The 23,929-nt window shown below is 38.7% G+C and overlaps 1 protein-coding gene across 1 annotated transcript in view; it reads right to left on the minus strand.

Annotated features, from left to right (window-relative positions):
* NEK11 (NIMA related kinase 11) overlaps positions 1-23,929 on the minus strand; it is a 93,683-nt gene that overhangs the window by 5,538 nt on the left and 64,216 nt on the right. Inside the window, exons 13-14 of the mRNA XM_074150436.1 lie at positions 20,731-20,791; positions 13,851-13,947 (exon numbers count right to left, since the gene is read on the minus strand). Of these exons, the coding sequence (XP_074006537.1) occupies positions 13,851-13,947; positions 20,731-20,791 (158 nt within the window). The remainder of the gene's footprint in view (positions 1-13,850; positions 13,948-20,730; positions 20,792-23,929) is intronic.

A 23,929-nucleotide genomic window follows, 5' to 3' on the forward strand; every position in this document is an offset into this window, starting at 1 on the left:
TCCAGGTTACCACATGGAAGTGAGTGCCCTCCCTGCAAACTACAAGAGATTGAACAGTGAGCCCAACTTCCCTCACTCCTTCTGGCTGTAGAGAACAGTCCCAGTGTGCCAAGCAGAGAAGGCACAGGGCTGGGGACCTCCACAGCCTGGAGGCATGCTCTGACCACCAGCTGGACAGCAGGTATTGCCAGTCCCCACACTGTCATCCATGGAAGCTGTCGTTTGAAATAAAATACCTCTTGCTGCCATCTTTTGTGCAACACACAATCCATGCCTACAGAAAGTTAACTGGAACAAGCCCCAAAGGCCACAGAGGCAGACAAGATATCTGATTTGTGGATAATGATGGGGTTTGGGCATGAGACCGAGACTTGGATCTGTCAAAGGTAAGGTCCTTCTGAGCATGTGAGAAGCAGTATAAATATCAGCAAAATCATAGGCACTTACTGCTTTGACTCACTGCCAGCGTGAGAGGGGAGCTAAACAGGAGCCTTGAGAACTGCAATTTTATACTCAGGGTGCCTAAAAATGCTCCAAGTCATTTAGTGGATCTGGGCCCAAATGAATTTATCAGGCTATCTGGTGATTTGCAGTTCATTTCCTACGCATCAGTGCAAAATTACTAAAATTTGACAATATAATAATGTTGTGTTCTCAACTGGCTGAGGAAGTTGTAAATCTTTCCCTGGGTGAACAAAGAATTTTCTATCATCCTGTGGGTCTTTATTTTGACTATTCTGCTACTAGCTACGTATTAACATTTCCTTTCTGGTCTGGAGATCAATTACAATACACCTACCTTTATGCAGCACTGACAAAAGCCACAAAACAAGATTAATGCTTAAGTTTGCTCTCCTTTGTGGGCGTTAGCAGCTGGGTTAATATCTCTCAACAGCTTGTCATTGCCTGCCTTGAAGGATAACTATGACACAAATCAGCAGCTAAGGAGGTTTTCAGCTTCTCACTTTCAAATGTCATTCAGCATGATAGTGACTATCATTTAAAACCATTCTGCTCTCCCTCATCCACCTCCAAAAGGAAGCGACACTTTTTGCTCACAGAGTTTTCACTAGTGTCTCCAGGGACCTGTGGTGTGGTCCGTGCTTGGGAGCAAGTAGAGGGTCTGCAGCTGCTGAGTCACGACGCTCTGCACAAGCCACTACTGAGCACACCAGAATGATACCGTGAAAGTCCCCCCGGATCAGGGATCTCACCACTGCCACAGTAGACGACAAACACAGGGCTCCTAAGCCAACCACAGAAAATTCAGTTATTTCAAAATACTAATGTTATTCATGACTATCTAGATGTAAACCCTAAAAGAAGCTTTCTGTACATGGAACATCCATTCCAGTGGGCATTATTTATCCTTTCGGATGTAGCCAGGCCACCTGCATTCTACACCAAAAAGCATATTGTAAATTAGGGGGCAGATCTGTCATGATTAAGGCTCACAGGGCATAAAAGCAAGTGCAGGGACCTTTGAAAGAATAATTTCAGCAGATCTCACTAAATTCTGTTCTCTATAACTCAAGGGTATCCCTATGGAGTCCAGCAGTATTACTTAAGGTTCACATCAGTATATCCAACTTTGATTTGTCCCTGAACATGCTATTTCTAAGCATTTGTTTATTAACCTTATATTTCTCTTTAAAACAGGGTAGAAATGAACCACTTCGCAGCTAACCAGCAGTAACATGAATCTTGGTGAAAAAGATTGTTACATCTATCTCCTGAAATGATTCTGCAAAAGAATCAAGAAATTATATATCTTTGATCTCATACGAAATATTGTTTTCTAACTGTACCAGAAAATCTTAGAATATCTGCTACAACATCTCATGGTTCAGTAAACAAACAGGTTTATCTCAGTTACAACACAAAAGGCCCCTTTCCTCTCAAGTTATCTTCCTGTCATTCGGTATGTTGGCATTACTGACTAGGAATGATTAAAACTTCTCTGAAACTTGAAAGAAAGTGCTCTGGGTTCAAAACTGCATTAGCAGCAAAGCTTGTCTGTTGCTCTATAAAGACCCTTTGAAATCTGCTAGGAGAAATGCATTATAAGTTCCATGATTTTTTTTTTTAGGAACTTATTGCTAAAGGTAGGGCAATACTTTTCGAGTTCTGACAGCTGTTCAGTCTTGGGAATGTGAAAAGTATGGTGACATATAAGAAAAGGGCTTATTAAAAAAAAAAAAAAAAGGAAATTGAAAGAAGTATTATATAAAAGCTAGTAAAAGAAAATCTGAATTGTTAATATTAGCCCCTACCTTCACCTTCAAGCCTCAGTAGACTTTGACTTTCATCATATTACTTCTGAATGAAATTTCTTCACTTGAAGACACAATGATAATTTCCATAATTCATCCTTAATTACTTCATAATTTCTGAATTAAAGCACCTTAATTTGATTGCAAACAAAACTCTCTGATGTCCCACTTCAAAGACTGGCAAAATCTAAAGCATATTTAGGACATATTTTCCCATGAGCTAAGCAGGATCTTATTATTAAAAGCTGTAGACACACAGCTGAAGAAATATCAACAATAATATTCTCCATGCATCTCATTTTCTGAGATAAATGAATTCGTAAAATAGTAATTGAAGCTGGCATCTGCTCTTGGAAGAAGCGTGAATTAGAATTTAGAGCTGCTAGTTGAATTCTAGCTACTACTAATTTAGAATAGAGTTTGTCATAAGAGGAAATGTTCTTTAGTTTTTTCCCCACAGAAAAAAAAATCGCAAAACAAGTCACAACAAAACATGGTCATTTAAATCAAACCTGAATATTGCAATTTTAAAGTCTTCCTATATTAGCAAATTTACTGCTGATACTAAAAATGAAAGAGGAAACAAGTTTGCTTATATAGAGCTATTCTTCAGGAGGTAAGACAGGTGAAAATGATAGTGTTTACTGCCCATGAAGAATTATCTGAAACAGACTTCCCTGGGCTTCAGGATCTTTCTGAGATTTCCTAGCCTTGGAAAAGTTATTTTAAACAACATCCAAGTTTTAACAGTGTCGTGGCATACAAAGAGCCTTTGAAAAGTCATCAGTTCACCTCAGTCAGCATCACTGATCAAGATCAAGCAAAAATTCAAGGCACGTTTGACATAGACCTGATACCATCTACTTTGTTTATCAATGCATTTGGTTTAGACAGATGAGTCTGAGAGCAGCACAATACACTGCTGCTTCTTGAATGTAGGCAAGGATACAATAGTTATCACCAAAACATCAATAACTACATACAGTTCTTGTAAGAGTTTAAGAGTAGGAATATAACCGCAATTTCTTTGGTTCAGCTGTGTGGTAATTCAGAATTAATTTTGATTTCCTCTTACATGGCTTGAATTTGGGGGGGTCTGTCCTGATTTAGGGTCTTGTACCAAAATGACAGTTATAAAACTAACAATTTGCCCATCAGAGAAAGGAAAAGATAGAGACACACATTTCAATGAAACTCGTAATATTACATATTACTACATATATATTTCTGGTCAACCTGAGCATTGTTTTTAGCCACATTGTATCAAATGTTAATATTGGAGGTAAAACAATGCATTTCTGAGTTAACAATACACCAGTCCCACCAAAAGGCTCCAATGTGGTAAGCATGTCAATGGAGAGATTAATGTAACCATCTGGTATGGACCTGGACAATTATTGATAGAAACATCACAAGCCCCATAGTAATTTACTAATAAAACCTTCAGCTGGGCGTGGGTACTGTACAGCAACAGGAGGAGATGAAGCAGCACTCAAACGCTGAGCTATGCTAAATAACCATATGAGTTTATCATAAAAGTAGTAATATTTTTAAGTAATCAAATAAAAAAAAATTAAAAGTTAAAATAAAAACAGCCGCTGTGGATACTGAGATGCCCAGTTATGACAAGTATATATGCATGTATATATGTACACATAAAAATATATATAATACATATATCATAGACACAAATAACTGTGTGTGTAAAGTTTTTGTACATCAAACATGGGCTTAGTTCACACCTATATCCACTGGAAGGGGCCTGAAGGTAGGTGGATTAAGTCCACAACTTCTTTCAGGTCCTTTTCTACATCTGTAGCCCTGGAAGAAGTTCATAGCACAAAACAGGATTAAGACCAATTCACATTCTGGCAGAGTCACACAATGATTATGCCATACTGTAGAGAAAGAAAAGCAATTACCAACTATGGACAGAAGATCTATGACTTACAGAAAGGCCTAGAAAGCCTTATGCATTCAGTTTCTTCTGGCTCTTCATCAAAAGAAGACGAGCTTCGCAGAGTTATTTATGCATTTAAAGAGGCAGAGGTCTAGTCCTTTTATTTTTTTTCCCAAAGAATAACCATTTAATTCTTAAATGCTTTTCAAAATAGGACTCTGGTCATTCCTCTGTCTCAAATCTCTTGGAAAATCAAATAAGACTACATCTAGCTGCCTGAAAATAGGGCATATAAAAGATTAATAAAGATTTCTATTAATATTTACAGAAACATAACAATGAGAATACAGTATCTAAATAATTTGTTTCAGCTATCAGATTCACAGAGATAAAACCCAAGCTTGCTTTGAAACATGACAAAACCAGAAAAATTACCATTAAGCTAAAGTGTATTTTTGCGATACTCAGTTCTCTTTGGGATGAAAATTATTTTTCTGCAGAAAAAAGTTAATAGAGATACGTCTGAGATGTTACCTTAAAACTAAGAGCAAGGTTAGGCCTTACAAGTACTAGTATCCTCTGGTTTTGTCCCAATCTTTGGCCGTGCCTGGTTAATGTAAACATAGGACGTGCACTACCGTAAACGTAGTGCAGTTGGTTTAGTATCTCCAAACTCTGAAGCCCAACAACTCATGAAAGTTGCTCAGCAATGAGGTTCACTGCAGAAGGAGACAGACCTGCGACAGAGCTACCCCCAACGCTGCTGCACCCTCAGAAGTGGTGGCTGCTCCCTTTGGAGTGATGGCAAATGCAGTGTTTTGGGTCTGCTAACCTCCCCTTCATGCAAGACAGTTTGCATGTCGCCCAGGTCTCTGGTGTTTTACCCCATGAGTATTTTCTATGGTACGAACTCTGCATTGCTCACCTCCTTCTACAGGGAAGTATGAGACGTATACCTTAATGTCTTACATATAAAAAAGAAAGAAATCACTATGTGATTATTGGGAAAAACATGGTGAAGGAAAGAAGGAAAAGGACAGATTTTCCTTAAAGATAAGAACAGTATTAGAGTAGCAAGCAGATGAAGACAAAAGCAATAAAGAAAACAGTAAACATCAATAGCCCTGGTAAGGGTTTGGTCAATGTCCTGTGCATATTCCCTACCTATATTTCTCCCAAGTGCCTCTGTAAACTTCCCAAGGTTGCAATGCTGCATATAGTAAACACTGTCAAGATTCTTCAAGTGGTCCTGTATTAAAAACAGACTATATAATTAATGCCACATGAAAGCATTCCCATATTTGCAAACTATTGACAAAATCAAGGCGCTAGACAACTGAACAGCTCAATCTGTGTGTATTATGTATGCACAGCACAAGAAACTAGGGAAATCACGCTCTTTGTGCAAAACAAAAAGATGTGTTAGTCTAATTCTCCTAATGTTTTGAGTGCTTGGGGCTACTTGACATTTTAGAATGAATGAGTCTATACTTATAATTTTGTTTGTTTGTTACTGGATAAAAACTCTCTAGTGCTAAAGCAATTATGACACTACTGTCCACTTAAAAAAAAAAATTTAAAAATTTAAAATAAAAGAATGCCTCATGGATCTATGACACGTAGCTCAATAGAGAAGCTGAAAAAGTCTGAGTTTTCTTTACATATCTAAACTCACAAAATCTTACACTTACATCGAAGTTTAATCACATTTTTTTTTGTATGTTAGCTAATAGATACACTCATTCTAGCTTGTTCAGTTCATTCATTTCAAAGTGCTGAGTAACACTGCTAAGAACTGCTGAAATAGTGGCATTGGCAAGTGACATGCTCTTCCCAGATGCAGGATGGAGAGGAGCAGTATAAGCTTCTCAACAATCTACGACTTGCAAGAAATACAAGTACAGGCAAAAGCAAAGTGAATGGTCACCCAGCCAAATCTTATACACTTACCTTAGTTGGCTACCACCTTTGGCACCAGCATAAGAGAAACAAAACTCTTACAGGTAAATTAAGAATAGGATTCTAAAGCAGACATTCTGAATTATCCTGTGTCTTTCCACAAAGAGGGCCCAGAGAATTTCATAGGCATCTAGGACAGGTTGCTATAATTGGGCTGTGTGAATACCCTCCTGTATGACTACTCCATTCAATGTCTGATTAAGCCAAGCAGTTGAATATTTGTACCACCTTAGGCATCTCTTGTCTTTCTGAAGACAATGGACTTCTGTTTAACATTATGAACGTGCTGAAGTACTTTGCTGAACTGGGGCTTTAATCTTTGGCACCCTTACTAGGACAACAAATGAAGCAACTAAACATCAATATTTGTGGTCAGTTTTACACTGGGATGCAGCAAATAAACTAGTATTGATTCAAATTAGGCTACATAGCTGGGGGCTTCATACTGAAGACTACTTCAGAAAAGCCAAGGCATGTTCTATATTACAGACTGGTTGAAAACCCAAGAACATTCGGATTAGTGACCTGGGATTTTAATATGTAATTCTATTTTCCATAATCATCAGGCTGGAGCAATACATACACACTATCTTTGAAAACAAACACAAAAAATGGTGAAACATACTGTTCTTGCCAAATACCTTTCAGTAGCAGCTGTTCAATTCCTACATTGCTTGTAGCTGGCAGGGCAGCACATTAAGAGCTATATAATCAGCACACCCCCATCTAACAATTAAATGATGGATCACTTGCAACTTTTGCTGAGCTCAGGTGTATTGGAGCTTGTTGTGAAGAATACCAGAATCCCTAAAGCTGAACAACCACTAAAATTGAAGGACAACAGCTGTAATACTCTGGGCACATGGAATGAATGCTCTCGACCATTTTAAAGACGTCGTCATTTCCAACTCAAACATACAGAGCTTCTGTCCCGTTACAACAGGGAAAAAGATGCAATGTGCAAGTGTGAAACCTGAGGTTTCTTAATTCGGTTGCCATTGCTTTCTGTGTGACTTCACATGTATTAGGCAGAAAAGAAGCCACTAGTAATGAACCATTTCTGGAGAAAGTTGGATCTTGGCAAGTATTTTAGTTTATTTCTTGAATGGAAGCGAGGCAAGGTCTGAATTAATACAACAGATTTTCCAAGATTCACACATTTTCACACCTCTACCCACCTACCATTCCAATCTTGAATACGTAATTTGATGCATCTGGATACCAGGGATCACACTGTTCCTGATGTAAGGATGAAATGTTATCTGCCTGCAGTCTGAACGAGAATGAGGATAGTACCCTAGAGGAGTCCTGAAGATTAGGACCCCATCAGGAATTGAGCAGCAGCTGTCAAACTATCATCAAGAAAATATTCAGAGGATAACTATTTCCAGGGTGCCTCGGTCCTTTTGGAAGTGAGTAGAACTTTGCCTCTTTGGGTGCTCTGAGGTTTTGCCTAGTTTTCCCTTCCTGGAAGATAACAGTGCAAACCTCTTAGCTGAGGAAGGCAGAGGGCCAAAACAACAACAGAGGCAGCCAACTCTGGCTATGGAAAGCGGAACAACATAGACAATGGGAAGAAGGTGAATGAAGACCCACAGGAAATGCGTGGGGAATTAGACCATCAGCTCCAGCTTCAGCATTGAGGAGGGACTACTATGTCTTCTGCAGAGGACTCAAATATTCCTGGGCAGTAGCCACTGCATCACCTTCATTTCTTCTTAGGCAGGAAGAGCCCAGGATTCACCCATTCCCACCTTCTCTCTCAGTTTTTGCCTTGGGACAGGAACAGTTCACAAACCAGGAACTCACTTCTCCCTGACAAGAGCCAAGAACCAAGCTCCCAGTTTGGTCACATAAAAGCAGATTCAACTCTCCTAGTGTTCCCAGTTATTTTTACCATATTTTCACTTCACTTGCTTATAAAGCAAACAGCAAAACAAAAATATTTCAGACCTTCGATTCTGGGTCTGGAAGGTAAGTATGCAATTATCTTGAAATAGATTAACAGTAAAAGAAAGAGAAACTCATGAGCTAAGATGTTAATGTGTTTCTGTAGTAAGCTCATTCGGCCTTAAACAATTAAGAGACGGAAACTGGCCTTTAAAAATGAGGTGTGAGAAAGGATGTGACAAGGAGGATGGATATCTAAGTAATATTTTGGCTTAGCTCACGACAAGCAAAAAGCTACAGTTATGCTGCAAGATGTCTTGGAATCACCAGAAATTATTACCAGAAAATGGAGCGTTGAGCAGAACAACTGTGGTTTGCGTTGAGAGGAAATTTCCTGCTGAAAAACATTCCAGGATCAATACCCTCAAGAAAAATGTCCTCTATTCATCTGCAAAAAAACAGCCATAGCTCAGACAGTGTCAATAAACTTCCTTACCAAATATATCTTTTTTCTGTGAGAAGACATTTTATTCCTCATGCATGTTTACTTCATGACACTTTCAACATGACAGTCAACAGCAATTAGAAGGTCACTGAGAATTTTTTCTATGGAAGCCTAAAAAACCCAATTAGCTTTTCTATATTTGTTGCTTTTGTCTTCACCTAAAGCTGCCCTAAACGATGCCAACAGCAAAACCAGTTTCAGAAGTCTCAGAGCTGACCCTTAGGAAGGTCCACCTAGCATCTAATAAAACACTAAATCAAATAATCAGTTTCTTTACTGCAGTAGTTAAAAAATGTGCAGAAATAAATTTACAAAAAGTCTTGTACACTTTAGGCATTTTTAAGACTACTTATCTTAAAAATTATCCAGTGCCTATTCAATGACTTCAGTATGACCTTTCTTTCTGAATTTTTAAGATAAACGATATATTTGATGCCAATGTCACAAGCACAAGAAGCATATATGCATACTGCTCATGAGTCTAAAGCAATAGTGTTATGAGAATTCACAGGAACAGAATAAAAATATCACCAAATGCCTTTACTCCCTGACTTCTGAAAGATGGCTTTACTTACACTCAGCAGGTGATGATGAAGTCTTTTGCCTGATCATGGCATGCTGCTGTGTGTAAGACTTCAGGGACTGACTAAGAAGTGCTTACTGCTGTGCAAAAGGATTTTAATGTACTTAAAATTGGGGGCATAAAAGCCTTCTCCTTTTACTAACATACATTTTATTGAATTCTAAGCTGCATATTAAAGTTCACGGCTATTAAAATGACTCATTGTATGTATTCATGGGTACACTCCACAAAGGAGCACAAAACACTCTGTACTAAGGTTTTTTACTCCATTTCCTAAGGTTTTATATCTCTTTATATTTTCAGGAAAGACAGAACAAGACACACATTTTGTTCCATAGCTATTCCGTTACTCAAAAGCTAGCCTTAGTCTGTAAAACAGGAATCCTGATTTTACAACGCCAAGAAATTAATTTTGACTAACTACAGTGCTGAAGAGACTTCAAGGGGAAGCTGGACACCTGGGATACAAATACTATGTAATATAGGGAGGTGCAATTGTCAATATAGACAACTGCACCAGAACTCTTAATAAGGATTGTTCTTTTCCACAAATTTCTGCACATACTTGTCTTATTTCTCACCTTCGTTTTTCCATTTTAGATCATGAAAACCTGCAAAGACTTGAGATGTCAAGCATATATTGTAAGACTTCCCACAGGCTTCTGTGTTTCTGCCAGGCCCTTCATTGTGGTCAAATTGTGGGTGAGGGGGTCAAAAACCTGGAAAGAAGGGCCTCACAAGAAGACAGAGTAAGCTAAAAAGAAGCAGGAAAACTTTCTCAGCTAGAGATCTAAACAAGTTGGGCCTGTCTCTTTTACTGCAGTGTTCTTAGTTCAAGCCTGAAGAAAGCTTTGAGGTTGCCTACCAAGTTTTTCAGAAGCTGGCAGAAAACAAGCTAACATTTGCTACACTGACTCTTCTAAAGCTTTTCCTCGAGCTTTCAGATAATGCGTTCCGCCAAAGCTTCTAACATCTTGCAAAGAAGAGTGTGACAAGTTGTATGGACCTTAGGGTCAAAGAAAAGGAATAGGTGATGTAACAATTTGATCTGGTGGTGAAAAAAAAGTTTTGGCTTGAGGAGTTTTTTCTGAACAACAGCATTGGTACTCGTCTGAGACGCATAGTTGGAAAGTCTCTATAGGGGAGCATTGGTGGAATGGAAATTAATTTTTCCTCATGGATCTCTCTGGTGAAGATAATTTGGCTCTGGAGAGCATGTGAGACTAGAGCTTCTCAGACTGAGGCATGCACCAAGTCACCCAGTACCTTGGATGGGAACCACCATGAGAATGTCGTGGCCACGACAGAAAATACCAAGAAACATCTCCTGTTTCATGCATCTAACGTGATTCCTCAGCTTAAATGCCCAATATGAGGAATGAGAGTCACACAAGTCTGATTTACATATTTGCTTGATTTCTCGCTGTTAACATGCAAAGCTGGGACAGAGCATAATGAGAAAAAGCTCAGCTAACCTTTGAGGGGGCTAGTTCAAGAAAAAGCGATTTCTTATCAACACTGCAGAAGATCCCAATATCAAAATACTTAGCACTGAAGTAGAAGGCTTTGCAGAGAGAATTAACTCCTCTTGAAAGGTAAAGTTAAATCTTTGCTGCTATAAATTTTATAATTAATACTGATACCAAGTATAACAAATTGTTGTCACTGGAGTAGGTGATTTTATCATGACTTTTACTGAGGGGACAGCAATTCAAAATGCTGGAACAGAGTGCAATGGGAACTGGAAAGAAGATGCCAGGGAAAATATTCAGGGACTGTGGTGAAGGAAGCTGGTGGCTGAATCATAAACACTATCAGGCTGTCTATAGGTTTAGCCCTGAGCCTTTTGTTTTGGCTTAAAATAGGAGAAGGCAAAGGATTCCTAACTACCACATTCAAGAACATCCATGACTTCTTTCTACATTCCTGTAAGGACTTTTAGCACAACTTCCCTCTCACATGAAGATAGGTATAAAGCCCTGCAGAAGAATACAGCTACCTAAATTGGCACTCCAATAAAGAGCAAGTCCCTCTAATGTAGAAGAACACATTCAGGCAACACACTGTGATGACTCAAACAATGAGCACATCACATCTTGTCAAGTGACTGTCCTGCTGCAGTTGTTTTCCAGCCCATATACATCATTCACGTGTCAATTAAAAATGTCTAAAAGGCCCTTTTGCTGTTAGAATCTGTGTTGTTTTACATGAATATACCATTTTTTTCAGAACTATTGAGTTGCTTGCATTAATGTTACTTGCAATGTGTAGGCACAATGCTTACTTTCGGAGCAATTCATGACAATAAAAGAGAGTCTCCCTCATCAGAATCTATTGTTGTCAGCATCTGAAAATGGCACCAACCTCAAACCTTCATACTTTTGTTTCTACAGTGACTTGCCGCCTAGACAGATTTCACTGCACTTTCACATTGTCTCCACTGCTCTTCTTTTCTGTTTCATCAGAACTCCAGCTACTCACTTTTTTAAGACAAAAAAACAACATTCTCTCTTTCATTAGAAGCTGTCAACTGGAAGACCCCAACATAAGTCCGTGGCTTCCTGGTAAAACCGAATAGCACAGGTCTAAATTATAGCAGCCTTACCTCAGCAGCACTGTTGTGTGGATGAAATACAATACATTACATGAAGTTTGCTGAGGGATGAGCAGACCAGCTGAGGCCTCATGCATCATTCTGCAGCCAGATGTACTTCCTTCTCACCACTGAAAACTCCCCTGCTGTGCTCTGTGTGCAGACTGGCCATGTGTAAGACACTGCAAGGATCAGCTTGTGTATGTGGATGTCGGGTACTGTGCTCACTCATTTCTTAACACCCTAACTTCCAAGCGATTAACATACTCACTCACCTTTACATATTCAGAAAATGACAAGGTCATAGTATGTTTAGCAGAAAGGGCAATAACCTGAGTAAATATTTTGATAGACGTCTTTAAAGTAGCTATTATAGTGCACAAAAGATCTGTACCTCTATTTACCAAAAAACCCCCACCCCAAACAAACCCAAAACATACTCCCCCCTTAACTTGTTCTCTTAACGAATGTAACTTGAAAATCATTCACGAGTACAGTCTGCTGGAAGTTCTCAAGATGACAGTTGGGTCTTTTGGCCTACATACTCAGCTGACTGTTCTCATTCAGGAATGAAACGACAACTAGGAAAGTGTTCCAAAGCCAGGAAGTCTAACGTATTAAATGTGCACTACTGCATTTAATCAGGCTTTTCATTAGCATATGGCTAGTCTATAAACTATTCTGAAATGTGACATTTCCAAAGGATCATATTCCAAATTTTTCAGCATTTAACCACCACTAGGCGTTTATTCTATCAGAACCAATAAACTGTGAAAACCATGAAACAGCACTGGAAAAACCAGAATTTGAAAGAAGCAAGTGATTTAATTGCACCTCAGCCCTAAAGGCAATGACTATGAAATTCAAATAGTTAAGGTTTATCCTGCAACCATGAGAACACAAGGTGAAGGCTGTAAAATTAGTGGCATTTTGACTAAACAACCTCACCTTGCAACTAGTTGGCATAACATGATGCATTTTTTTAGTTTTATAAGTACTTTCCATGAAAACGGAATGGAAAGCAATCAGAATGGCAGGCTGTGAGACCTGCTGACTGGTTGCACAATAAAGGCTAAGCCATGAAGTGAAACCCTAGGAGCTGCTGCATCATGAAATACCATAAAACTGAACAACTTCTATCTGGAGTAAATCTATATTGGTATTTCCCTTCAATACACGGTGCATTTGGCACTGTAATTTGTTTTAAACAGTGATTGGCATCAACGCTGTTGTGATTGCATTAATTTTCTTTAGGGGATTCATTAAATAACTACTAGTATTAACTGTTTGAACTTATTTGTATTCTAATAACATTCACCATATTGTTGGCACCGTGCACCCACACAAAAGAAAACTGCCCCTTTTTAAAGAGTTTACAATCTGAGATCAGTTGAATGTTGCAACACTGCAAAGAAAATTTGAGTTCAGAAATAATACATAGCATTATGATTATCAGATCAGCACCTACATTAGGGTACAATAAATCTTGGAAAGCCAGAAATTACTGAATTAAGGTAAAAGCTCCAGATACATTAACCAGTACATTCTAGAAAGGAAGCACAGATCTTTGTTTTATTAAGACACAGAAATCTTGATTAATGAAGCTGGGGTTTCAATGATGCTGAAAGCAATTAGACAATGAGTTTCAAAGGGAGCTGCACATGCAAATTCCTCTGTCTCATTTGAAAATCCCAGCCAACAGCAGCAAACATGTTTGGTTTAAATCATCATATCATGATGGGAATCAAATCCATTAGTCTTTTGTTCCAGGCAAGAATGAAGTGTGGGTGAGGGAGCAAACGTGGTGGGAACATGGGTATCTGCAGGTGACTTATGTGCATATGCTGAGCTAATAAAGAAAGCGAAGTTCAGAATGACACAGACAGCAGTGAAGACAAACTAGATCCTTCAAGGATGACAATGGTTGTGCAGATTATGAGAAAACAATCAGAAGTGACAGTCAACCTTCCTCCTCTGGAGGCAAGTAGGCATCCAGTCTGTAAAGAATACCTTACCATCCACTTCGTTTCACTGAAGGGATTTTTTGGGGTGGAGAAGCAACACATGCTTTTCTTTGCTGTGTTCTGCAGTTTTTCAAATTCATCCTATTTGTTTGAATATCAGTAATATATGAATATGCTACTTACTCCCTCAAGCGTCTCAGTTTGGTCTCAGCCATAGTGCTGTTGAGAGTTCTGAATCCCTGGGATGCCCCTGGAGACACTCTGGTGACAGTCCCCGAGCCTACAAATCAATGCACAGACACAAAACCTTATTCACCTTCATCCCCTGAGCTCTATTGCAGAATCAAGGGCAGTCAGAAGGAGGAAGACCTTGTTTCTCACAAGGTAGTGCCACATTAATTAAAGATGAATTAGATTATTAGATGCACATTAAGGGCAACTCCTTTCTGAGGGACAAGTAGATTTACAGCTTAAAGACACCAGAACTGAAACAACAATTTTCCTTCTGTGTAGCGTACAGGGAATTACATTACAACAGAAAGAACAGTCACTTGAGGAAGTGCTGGGACAGATAAATATTCAACAAAATTAAATTTGCTTAGACAATATGCATTTTCCTCCGTTGTTCTTGCACATATTTATAAGAGCAAGAACCTTCTTCCTAACAGGCAATTCTCTCCTTTAGCTTGATCATTACTGTAAATTGAAAGTATTTAATTTATTATATCACTTTCCCCTTCAGATGAAGGCACTCTTTTCATGTATGCACATATATATATACTCATACCAGTATATGTAAATACATACATATGTGTGAAAAATACACATAGGCATATACACACATGCACACTCTTTCTGTTTAGAGGCCTCGTGGGCTGTTGCAATATTTAAGGACCTAATGCTCACAGACTACTGTGGTGCTTATCCACAGGAACACAGAAGTGCTGCATCACAGAGGACTGTCAGGGTTGTCAGTACAAATACCCTGCAATTTCATGTTGCCATTCCATTGCATAAGTCTCTGCTTAACCTAAGAAATTTAGGTTGCCCAGAGATACTGTGGATGCCCCATCCCTGGAAGTGTTCAAGGCCAGGCTGGATGGGGCTTTGAGCAACCTGGTCTAGTGGGAGGTGACCCTGCCGAGGGCAGGGGGGTTGGAACTAGATGATCTTTAAGGTCGCTTCCAACCCAAACCATTCTACGATTCTATGTTTTATTTATTGCCCTTACTGCTCCCATTGGAAGATGATTCCAGAGCCTCACTGTGAGCTCGTGGCTAAAATCTCCCGTCCAATTTCCCAACAAAACTTCTTGATTGGCCAGTTCATGCTCATTTTTCTCCTGTGCCTGTCCTTTTCTTTGGCTTACTCAGTTCTTCCCTTCCCTTTTGCATACTACTGTCATTTCTTTATAAATGGAAAAGGAGATCCTACTTCAGCTTTCAATTTGCTAAACTAAACAAAGCAGCTATTTTAGTTTCTTCTTGCAAAATATTTGACATCAGGATTTCACTTCCCAAAAGAGGAGAATGTGTATCATGGTGGAACTACATCCTGTGTAAATGTACAGGCTGTGGCACACAGTGCCCAAGTTCTGAACAGACACAGGAGGGCGCTGCACAGGATATGAACAAGCCAAAAGCCACACAAACACATTGACACAATACCTTGTCTAAATGAGCACACTCTCCTCCCCTAGCAGGGGTTTTTAGCTTGGATTCAGTTGGGGTTTAGTTTGGATTGCATTAACATTGATCTCATGCAAGCCATAGGGAGCTTGCAGTTACCTTCCTGCGATGAGCAGTAGAGACACTCCCAGAGAGTAATGAATGCTTCCCTGGAATGCATAATCATGGCTTTCCCAGGAGTTAAGCTCCTATGTCTTACATGACTCTAGACCCTGATCACATAAGGTTGAATATTGAGATTAAAACTTTATATTGTGAGGGATCCTTCTGAATCACTCACAGCAAGTGTCTGCTGGATTCAGAGCTTTGCTGGATTCAGAAGGTAGGAAGCAGGCATGGAGAGAAACCACAGAAGAAATTGATTCCTGGCTATGGACAAAAAAAAAAAAAAAAAAAGGCTTTTTCAAACATTTTCCTAACTTCTCTTTACACCTAATGGCTAGCAGTTGTCCGGTGCCAAGTATTACAACTGAGGTATAGTTAACATAGTTTAAAAGATGAAAAATGACAAGCTCAGTTCTTACAAGCAACCAGTAACTTCACCCATTGATGCAAAAAACATTTCCTGATCATTTACTCTAACACTACACATGCATATCCATACATTTTTACACGGGGTCTGTAAGCATTCAATTACTTTAGTAGCATTGGAAAATTCAGCTGTCCTCATGGTGGCCCTGAGGAAACCTCAAGTACGGTGCAAAGCAATGCTAATGACTTACTGGGTGGCATGATCCTCTTGGAGTTGGCATAGGATTAAGGTCCAGATGTGGGACTTTGGGGCTTCAAAAGCAATAAAAAATTGACACCCTGAGCACCAATAGTCGAAGGAAAATACAATCCTTGCATTTTCTTAGGAAAGAATACATTTAACCACAGGGCTCAGTTAAATTCTGGTATTACTATTATTACAGGATATATCACACTGTAGTAAGAGCTCAGCATACTCTTTCTGCTTAGTGGGTTCAATCTATTTATTGCTACAATATCTTCTTCTCCTCTGACATTTCATTATTAAAGACATCCTTCTTGGTTTTTTCTGGGATTCCAGACCAGATAATTTGTACTTTGCCTACTCTTCACGCTGGCGGTTGGCCAAGCAAAACTTATTCTCTACACGCAAACTAGTATCTATCTTCCTCTCCACTTAATATTATTTTCTGGGTGCTATAAGGCAGCTGCAATGACTACAGGTTCTGGGATGCTGCAGAAGTGTGGTTAGTCTTAAAAAAAGAGTTCTCAGTGAAAACTGTTAAGAGCTTTTCACGTTGTTGCTACAGCAAGCTGCAAAAAATTTTCCTGGGATGATTCATAACTTGCCAACTTCTATATCAGAGGTATTTTGTTAGAAGCAGTTACTTGATTAAAAATATATTTTGCACCCAGCTTCAAGCAGTTTGCCTATCCATACATCAACACAGAACAAGGAACTACGCTTCTTCAAAAAGTGGCCAGACTACTATTTGCATTTTTAAGTAATATATAATTTTTGATTCATTAAACAAAATCCAATTAATCAACAAGAGCATTGACTTTTAAAAACCAGGTACTGTGGTTTTCTAAATGCATTTCAAAGCCAAATACTCTCCCAGTGTCCAGCCCAGTACTGCAGAGAGCAACATAGGTCAAAAGGGCAAAAGACTTTTGTCCTCGCAGGTCATGGAGCACTAGTTTGAGCTTCTCACTGCATCCTTCCTGCTCTGTCAAAGGTTAGATGAACGCATCTGTAGGGAAACAAATCCTCTGGCTGTCATTTATTCACACTTACATTTAAATGGGTGATTATGATTATATGGTGAGATTTTTCATACATTATGGTCCAAAGGCATTCCTACCACCATTTCTGCTAACAGCCAAATAACTGGTGATAGACATTTACTCTTGGTAAGCCATTATGTGTTGTGAAGCTATTATCTCCACTGACTCATAGACTTCTCTTTGGATTTCTTTCTTCAGCTTTCACTGCCACATAAGAGATCCTTCAAGGACTTTTTCTACAAGATTAAAAATCTTAGAATCAGATGGATTTTCCTGAGTTTCTAAACAATACAAAGTGAGCCAACTGCCTCTAACCTTTTCCTCCTTTAAGATAAGCAGGTTTAGTAAATTTCAAAGCCAGGTTTTCAAACTTTGTTTCATTTTACAGTTCTTTTCTGGGATCTTCCCAATTTTTGAAACTTTATCACCATGGACTATCTTATTTCAAATATACTCCACATGGAACCTTATAGCCAACCCAAAATGAACCTTGTACCACACTAAAGCACTGGTATTCACAGTGACTCGGTGGGAACTCTTCAGGAGAAAACTCAGTTACTTCAAAACCTCAGTTGCTTTTACCCTTCAACACTGAGGTTTACACTAAAGAAACTCTACCTATGGAAAAACAACGTATATTTGGTGGATGAGAAGCGCAACATGAGCCAGCAGTGTGCACTGGCAGCCCAGAAAGCCAACCACATCCTGGGCTGCATCAAGAGAAGCATGGCCAGCAGGTCACGGGAGGTGATTCTACCCCTCTACTCTGTGCTCATGAGATCCCACCTGGAATACTGTGTCCAGCTTTGGAGTCCTCAACACAGGAAGGACATGGACCTGTTGGAACGGGTCCAGCAGAGGGCCACGAAAATGATCAGAGGGATGGAACACCTTCCCTATGAAGACAGACTGAGAGAGCTGGGGTTGTTCAGCCTGGAGAAGAGAAGAGAAGGCTCCAGGGAGATCTCATAGCAGCCTTCCAACATCTGAAGGGAACCTACAGGAGAACCAGAGAGGGACTCTTTGTCAGGAAATGTAGTGACAGGACAAGGGGTAATGGTTTTAAATTGGAAGAGGGGAGATTTAGATTAGATATTAGGAGGAAATTCTTTCCTGTGAGGGTGGTGAAGCACTGGAACAGGTTGCCCAGGGAAGTTGTGGATGCCCCATCCCTGGAAGTGTTCAAGGCCAGGCTGGATGGGGCTTTGAGCAACCTGGTCTAGTGGAGGTGTCCCTGCCCATGGCAGGGGGGTTGGAACTCGATGATCTTTAAGGTCCCTTCCAACTCTAACCATTCTGTGATTCTATGATTTAATGCATCCTCTTTACACAGCCCATGCTGACATTAAAAAAAGTTTTAGTTTTATTCTATTCAGAAGTTCTCTAACATCTGCTTGAAACAGTATGTAATTTTTTCACAATACCCTTAACAATGAAAGACACTACAAGAAATTCCATCTAGGCTGGATTTCTGCATCTACCCTATCATTGAAATCCATACTGTTTTCAAGAGTAGCCATTATAATGATGTTGCAGCTCTGTAGCCTAATAATATGGTATTGCCAATGTTAGTACTAGGTCAAATGCTTGGACCTGAGTTTGCAAGGCTTCAGGCTTTGTCTGAACTTGTCTTGACCCGCCATGAACTTTGATTTAATTGCTTACGCTGGAACAGCAGTTCTTCTAATGACCAGGTAGTTGTGGCTATTTTGTTTTATTTCCACTTATTTTTCTATCATACAACCTGCATTTTTAGATGGATAGTAGTAGACTAGATAGATAGTAGATAGTAGAATGACATGTTTATAGCTAACTTAATTCAATTAATATAGAGGAATACAGGCATGGTACAACAGCAGATGCATTGAAAAGTGGGGACAAAGGATGAGGTGTAAAGGACTACAGGCATGGGATGACAAGAGGTGGGGCACAGGCTGGTACTGTCAATCCCACAGCTATAACCAATGTGCTAGTGATCAGTTAAAGAAATGCAGACATGGAAGTGGATGGAACTAGCTTTAGGGTGAACAAAGAGAACAAGTGCCTAACCTATGTAAAATGCATGATATACAGAAAATTTTGATGTAACATGAATTTGCAGCCCAGTAAAGAAAAAGCAAGGTACAAATGAATGTTAGTGAACACATACAAGTGGTCCCAACTGCAGCTTTGTAGCTTGACATTGGAAGAACTAAAAACAGTAAATATTTAAATTGCCTCAGTGACACTGAGCATACAAAGATAAAAGGGACTCTAGCAGATTTCTCTCATTATCATCACATGTATTTGTTTGAAACAAACCATACAAACCTAATTATGAACTCAGTTTGGAGAAAGGCTTTAAGTTTCAGCACAGACTGGTCAGATATTTTTGAATGATTAAAGCACAATTCAATTCTTTAATGTTATAATTTTAAAAGACATCATCTTGTTCTTAATACTGAAAGAAAGAGAGGAAGACAAGAGTCTCTTTAATACTAAGATTTTTTAAAAATACCACTGTATTTTTAAAAATTAGTATTCAAAATTAGCCTTTGGCTAATACTCTGGGTTATTCCCAGAAGCTCTCAAGGCAATTCCTCTCTTTCATTAAAATAACAAAATATTGAAGCATAGAGCTAAATTTTGTCCCTATTTCCATTCCTGCAAACCCACTGCAGACAATGATGCTGCAAATGCATAAATGAGTGCAGAATTTGAAGAACACGGGATCTCTGTTAGTATGAAGACAAGCTGGATGTGAATGTTCCTGCCTTCAGTCCCAAGGATCTGCCTGATGTGAGACCCAGAAGATGACCAGACATGATCCAGTTTTCCCAGGCTTCTCCTACATTATTGTGTCAGAGACACAAGGTAAGACTAAGTCAGGTTTATCCCAACTGAACGAGTATAAATTTGGCAGCTAAACAAGACTGCAGTTCCCCTGGGAGCCCTTGGGAACTGAGCTGAGCTCTCACACAACACATCAACAGGCTGCTGCTGGCACAGTTCACACCCGGTGGTCTTCAAGGGCAGTGACAACACCAGCCTCAGCAAATAGCCTTCTTTCATTTAACTTTTCTTTTTAGCTTTTAAGTAGAACACAGGGATTCACGTTTTCAAACTCTAAATCTATAGAGAGAACTTGCAGGAGATTTTAGGATTAAATGGCAAGCTTAAATTCTCAGTGATTTTTCTGTGCCTGCAGTGAGATACTGTAAAATAAAATAAATATTATCTAAACCTGGATCACCATTTAAAAGAAATTTTTAAATATTTTAACTCATTTTCTTTTATTGTTACCAGTACTAGAAACTATAAAAGAACCTACATATCCTTAAACATTTTCTTCTCGAGAAAAGATGGCAGAAGCCAAGTTTTTAAAAGCATTTGTTATAACATTCCGCACTTCTGACCATCATGCTTTATGGCTCTATTATTTTTTAACAAAAGCATTTAACTGTGTATTCCTTTTCTTTTGGCATATTTATACTTCTCTGCAGAAGGTTAAGGAAGCAATTTCCAAGAAGATCACATTTTTGATTTATTTTGTTGCAAAATGGAAATAATTGGACTGCGATGAATACAGACTGCTAATAACTGCCGCTATTACATTTAAAGAAGAGATATCATCTTACCCAATGAGCTGTTATTCAAGAAGCCCTCCAAATAGTTGACCATTGCCTCAATATCACTGTCCTGTGGATAAATGAAATCAGCAATAGCATTAATGTGAGCACAAATTTAACTATAAGCACATACATCAGATGTATGATCCCACAAACACAAAGGATATTACTCTATTCCAATGAGTGTCAACACTAGACTACAAAGAGTCAACATTCCTCAGGATTTTTTCTATGCTTTCTTCTTCTATTAGGCTTGGGAATGATGTTATATACAAACAATTATTTACATCAGATTCCTTGCAGAACACAAGCATGTAGAACAACTGTGCATGGAGTTTAAAGAAGACATGTTTACTGTGGAGGGTGGTGTGCAATCTCTGAAACTACATCAGCATTTTATCATCGGTTAGTCCTGGAATATCTAGAACAGTATTACATTGAAAAAGGCAAGTATGTAGTTCTTAACTATGCCAAAATTCTTATGCATATGATAGCTGCCCACTGCAAATTAATACTTATGTTTCATGTAATTGCATCTACTTACATATCTAGTAATGACTGATTGAAAAAAATTTTAATTAAGAAGAGATTTTAGCACTTTTCTATTTCAAGTATTCTGTTACCAGACAGATGATTAACAGTTTTGCCATGATACCTTTCATGGGAAATGCTGTTTGTGTACACAGATGAAATTTAAAGATCTGTCTATTAAGCAATGATTTGGCTCCAGTAGATCACAATTTTATTAAAGTCCAAGAGAAACTTGGACTCTGAGTTTCTAGATGCTGCTGCTGTATCACATTTGACAACTTGGCATTTCTTGACTATTAAAAACTGAAAGTCAAATTCTTAACCTCAATGAAAAATCTGCCAAAAATCTGTATTCTAAAAAATATTGAGAAGCCTATGGCTTTAAAATTTAAAACACTGGAATAAAAAGAACCATTATTGACTTCAGCTTCTACAATGGACAGTCTGCTTTATATTTCTTTCATTCTAAATTTCTCAAACTGAGGAACTGCCAGTATACCTTAACAGGATAACAATAATTGTTGGCAATGATTATTAGCTGGTTAGTGACCTTTTGGTGCAAATGAGAGCTGTTATGGATGAGAATGATCTAACTTCTTATCACCTTGTTTTATGGGCTTATATTTGAAACAGGCTCTGCTATTTTAGTTGACGTTTACAAGATGGGAATCAGCTTCTTGGTTGGCCGTTTTGACAGGTAATTCAAAGGCTCATAGGTCTGAAGGAGCCTCTTTACCCTTTTGGAGCAGCCTGTGGGGTCCTGGCTGGAAAAAGTCAGCACCAGGGTTTCCAGTTCCACAGCCCGTCCAAGGTGCCTGAGTTACCTCAGATGACCAAGTTAATCTGACCCTGCTTAGCTGCTTTACTGCCAGTTAGCAGTAAAGTGCCCAGGAAATGCTGCAGAACGTATTACATTTATATATAAGATATATATTGAATATTAAATTAAGACAGACTTAATATTACAGATATAATTCCTCTGTATTTGTAAAAAAAAAAACCTAAAAAAACCCCCAACAAAAAAAGAACATTTAGGATTTAATTGAAAAGTTATTAAATATTTTTCATTCAAAACTCAAACTTTATAATAATTTTCTGCTTATATAAATTATTCTATAGACAGAAAAAAACATGGTAAGTGACCACATACAATTAATACAATTGCTTTAATAAAACCTGGTTTTCATTTTTAATGGGATAAAGACTGTAATTCCCAAAGCTTTGACTTCTCACAACAGGACATCATATTTACTCCAAATATCACAACAGTGCTGATTTTTTCTCATTACGCTGTAAGGCAAAAGATACACTTTCACCACTTCAATCACCACCAGTTTTCAAGGAAACTAGCCAGCTTCACTTGGTTACCTTAAATAAAATTTCAACGAGTAAGAGAATGTGGTTTCACACAGTGGTAAATAGTTGAATAAATAGTTAATCAACTTACACTGAGGTAGAAACTATTTATGCCTTTATTCCACTTGGGTTTAGCATCCAAGAGGATTTTAGCTGGTTTATTTAATATGTTTATCTATTTAATATATTTCTTTAATGTTTCTCTTTTTGCAGAGAAAGCAAAGCCCTACAGAATAGGCAAGGAACTCTGACAGACAGAGGCACTCTTACACATACGAGCCAGCATGGATGAATGCTCGCACATTTCAAATTCAGAACGGACAAAACCCTTTCTAACAGCAAAGGCACATGTTAGGAATCCAGGGGAGCATTTTTAGGTGACAGCACACAGACCACCCACAGCTGCTGGAGCTATGATGATTTATGCCAGCTGATTATCTGGCTTGACAACCTCAGAAGCGACCTGGAAATTGAAAATAGGAAGTTGATGTATCACATTAGTAGACTTTGTCAGAATGAAGAGGGTGAATTTGCTATTATTGTCACTAAAACAAAAAACAAAGAACAAGGTGACAAACTGCAGTAAAAAGAATCCATTACCACCTCAGCTAAACTAAAGTCAATGAAAGCTTCACTGTACACTAACTTTTCAAGATTAAACCTCTCCTAAGATAAATATATTAATTTTTTTTAGAAACAGTTTCTCATTCTCCCTAATTTTCCTCCTAATTAGAAACCAGTGTTCCCAGAAAAGAACATGTGGAAAAGAGCCATTGGCTTCAAGAGGTCTGGAAAAATAATTGGCAAATTGCTGCTTGAAATCTGGCAATCTGCATTTCTGCTCCAAAAGGAACAAAAACCACTAAACTCCAATGCTACAACTAAGATGAGAGGCCCAGAAGTGCTTGGGGTCTGAAACTGGTGGTAACTTCACATCTGCAACTGGATGATGTTGCTGAAAACACACAGGTTGTATTGAAAGGTACCAACATGGGAAAAATAGCTGTCTCAGCTCCCATCCTAAATCTTCAAAATTATATCGTTCCAGTGTCTAACTCTACCTTCTTAACTGAAGAGGTGTTGCATCCTACGTAAGGGCACTACTTCTCAGTCTGTCTTGACATCTGTGGGAGCCTAATATAGCTTGAATAAATAACTCTGATGTCTTTCTACATCATGTATCCCAATGTGTTGTTCAATTAGATGCCTTCTCTGACTCCTGATGCATGACCCCTACTGCATGAACATCAGATTTTTTTTTTAATCATTGTTTGAAATGATGGGGTGCACCAGGGAGCACCACCAGATGCAGCATTTCTGC

Source organism: Numenius arquata, chromosome 7 (assembly GCF_964106895.1).
Source record: "Numenius arquata chromosome 7, bNumArq3.hap1.1, whole genome shotgun sequence".
NCBI classification, from domain to species: domain Eukaryota; kingdom Metazoa; phylum Chordata; class Aves; order Charadriiformes; family Scolopacidae; genus Numenius; species Numenius arquata.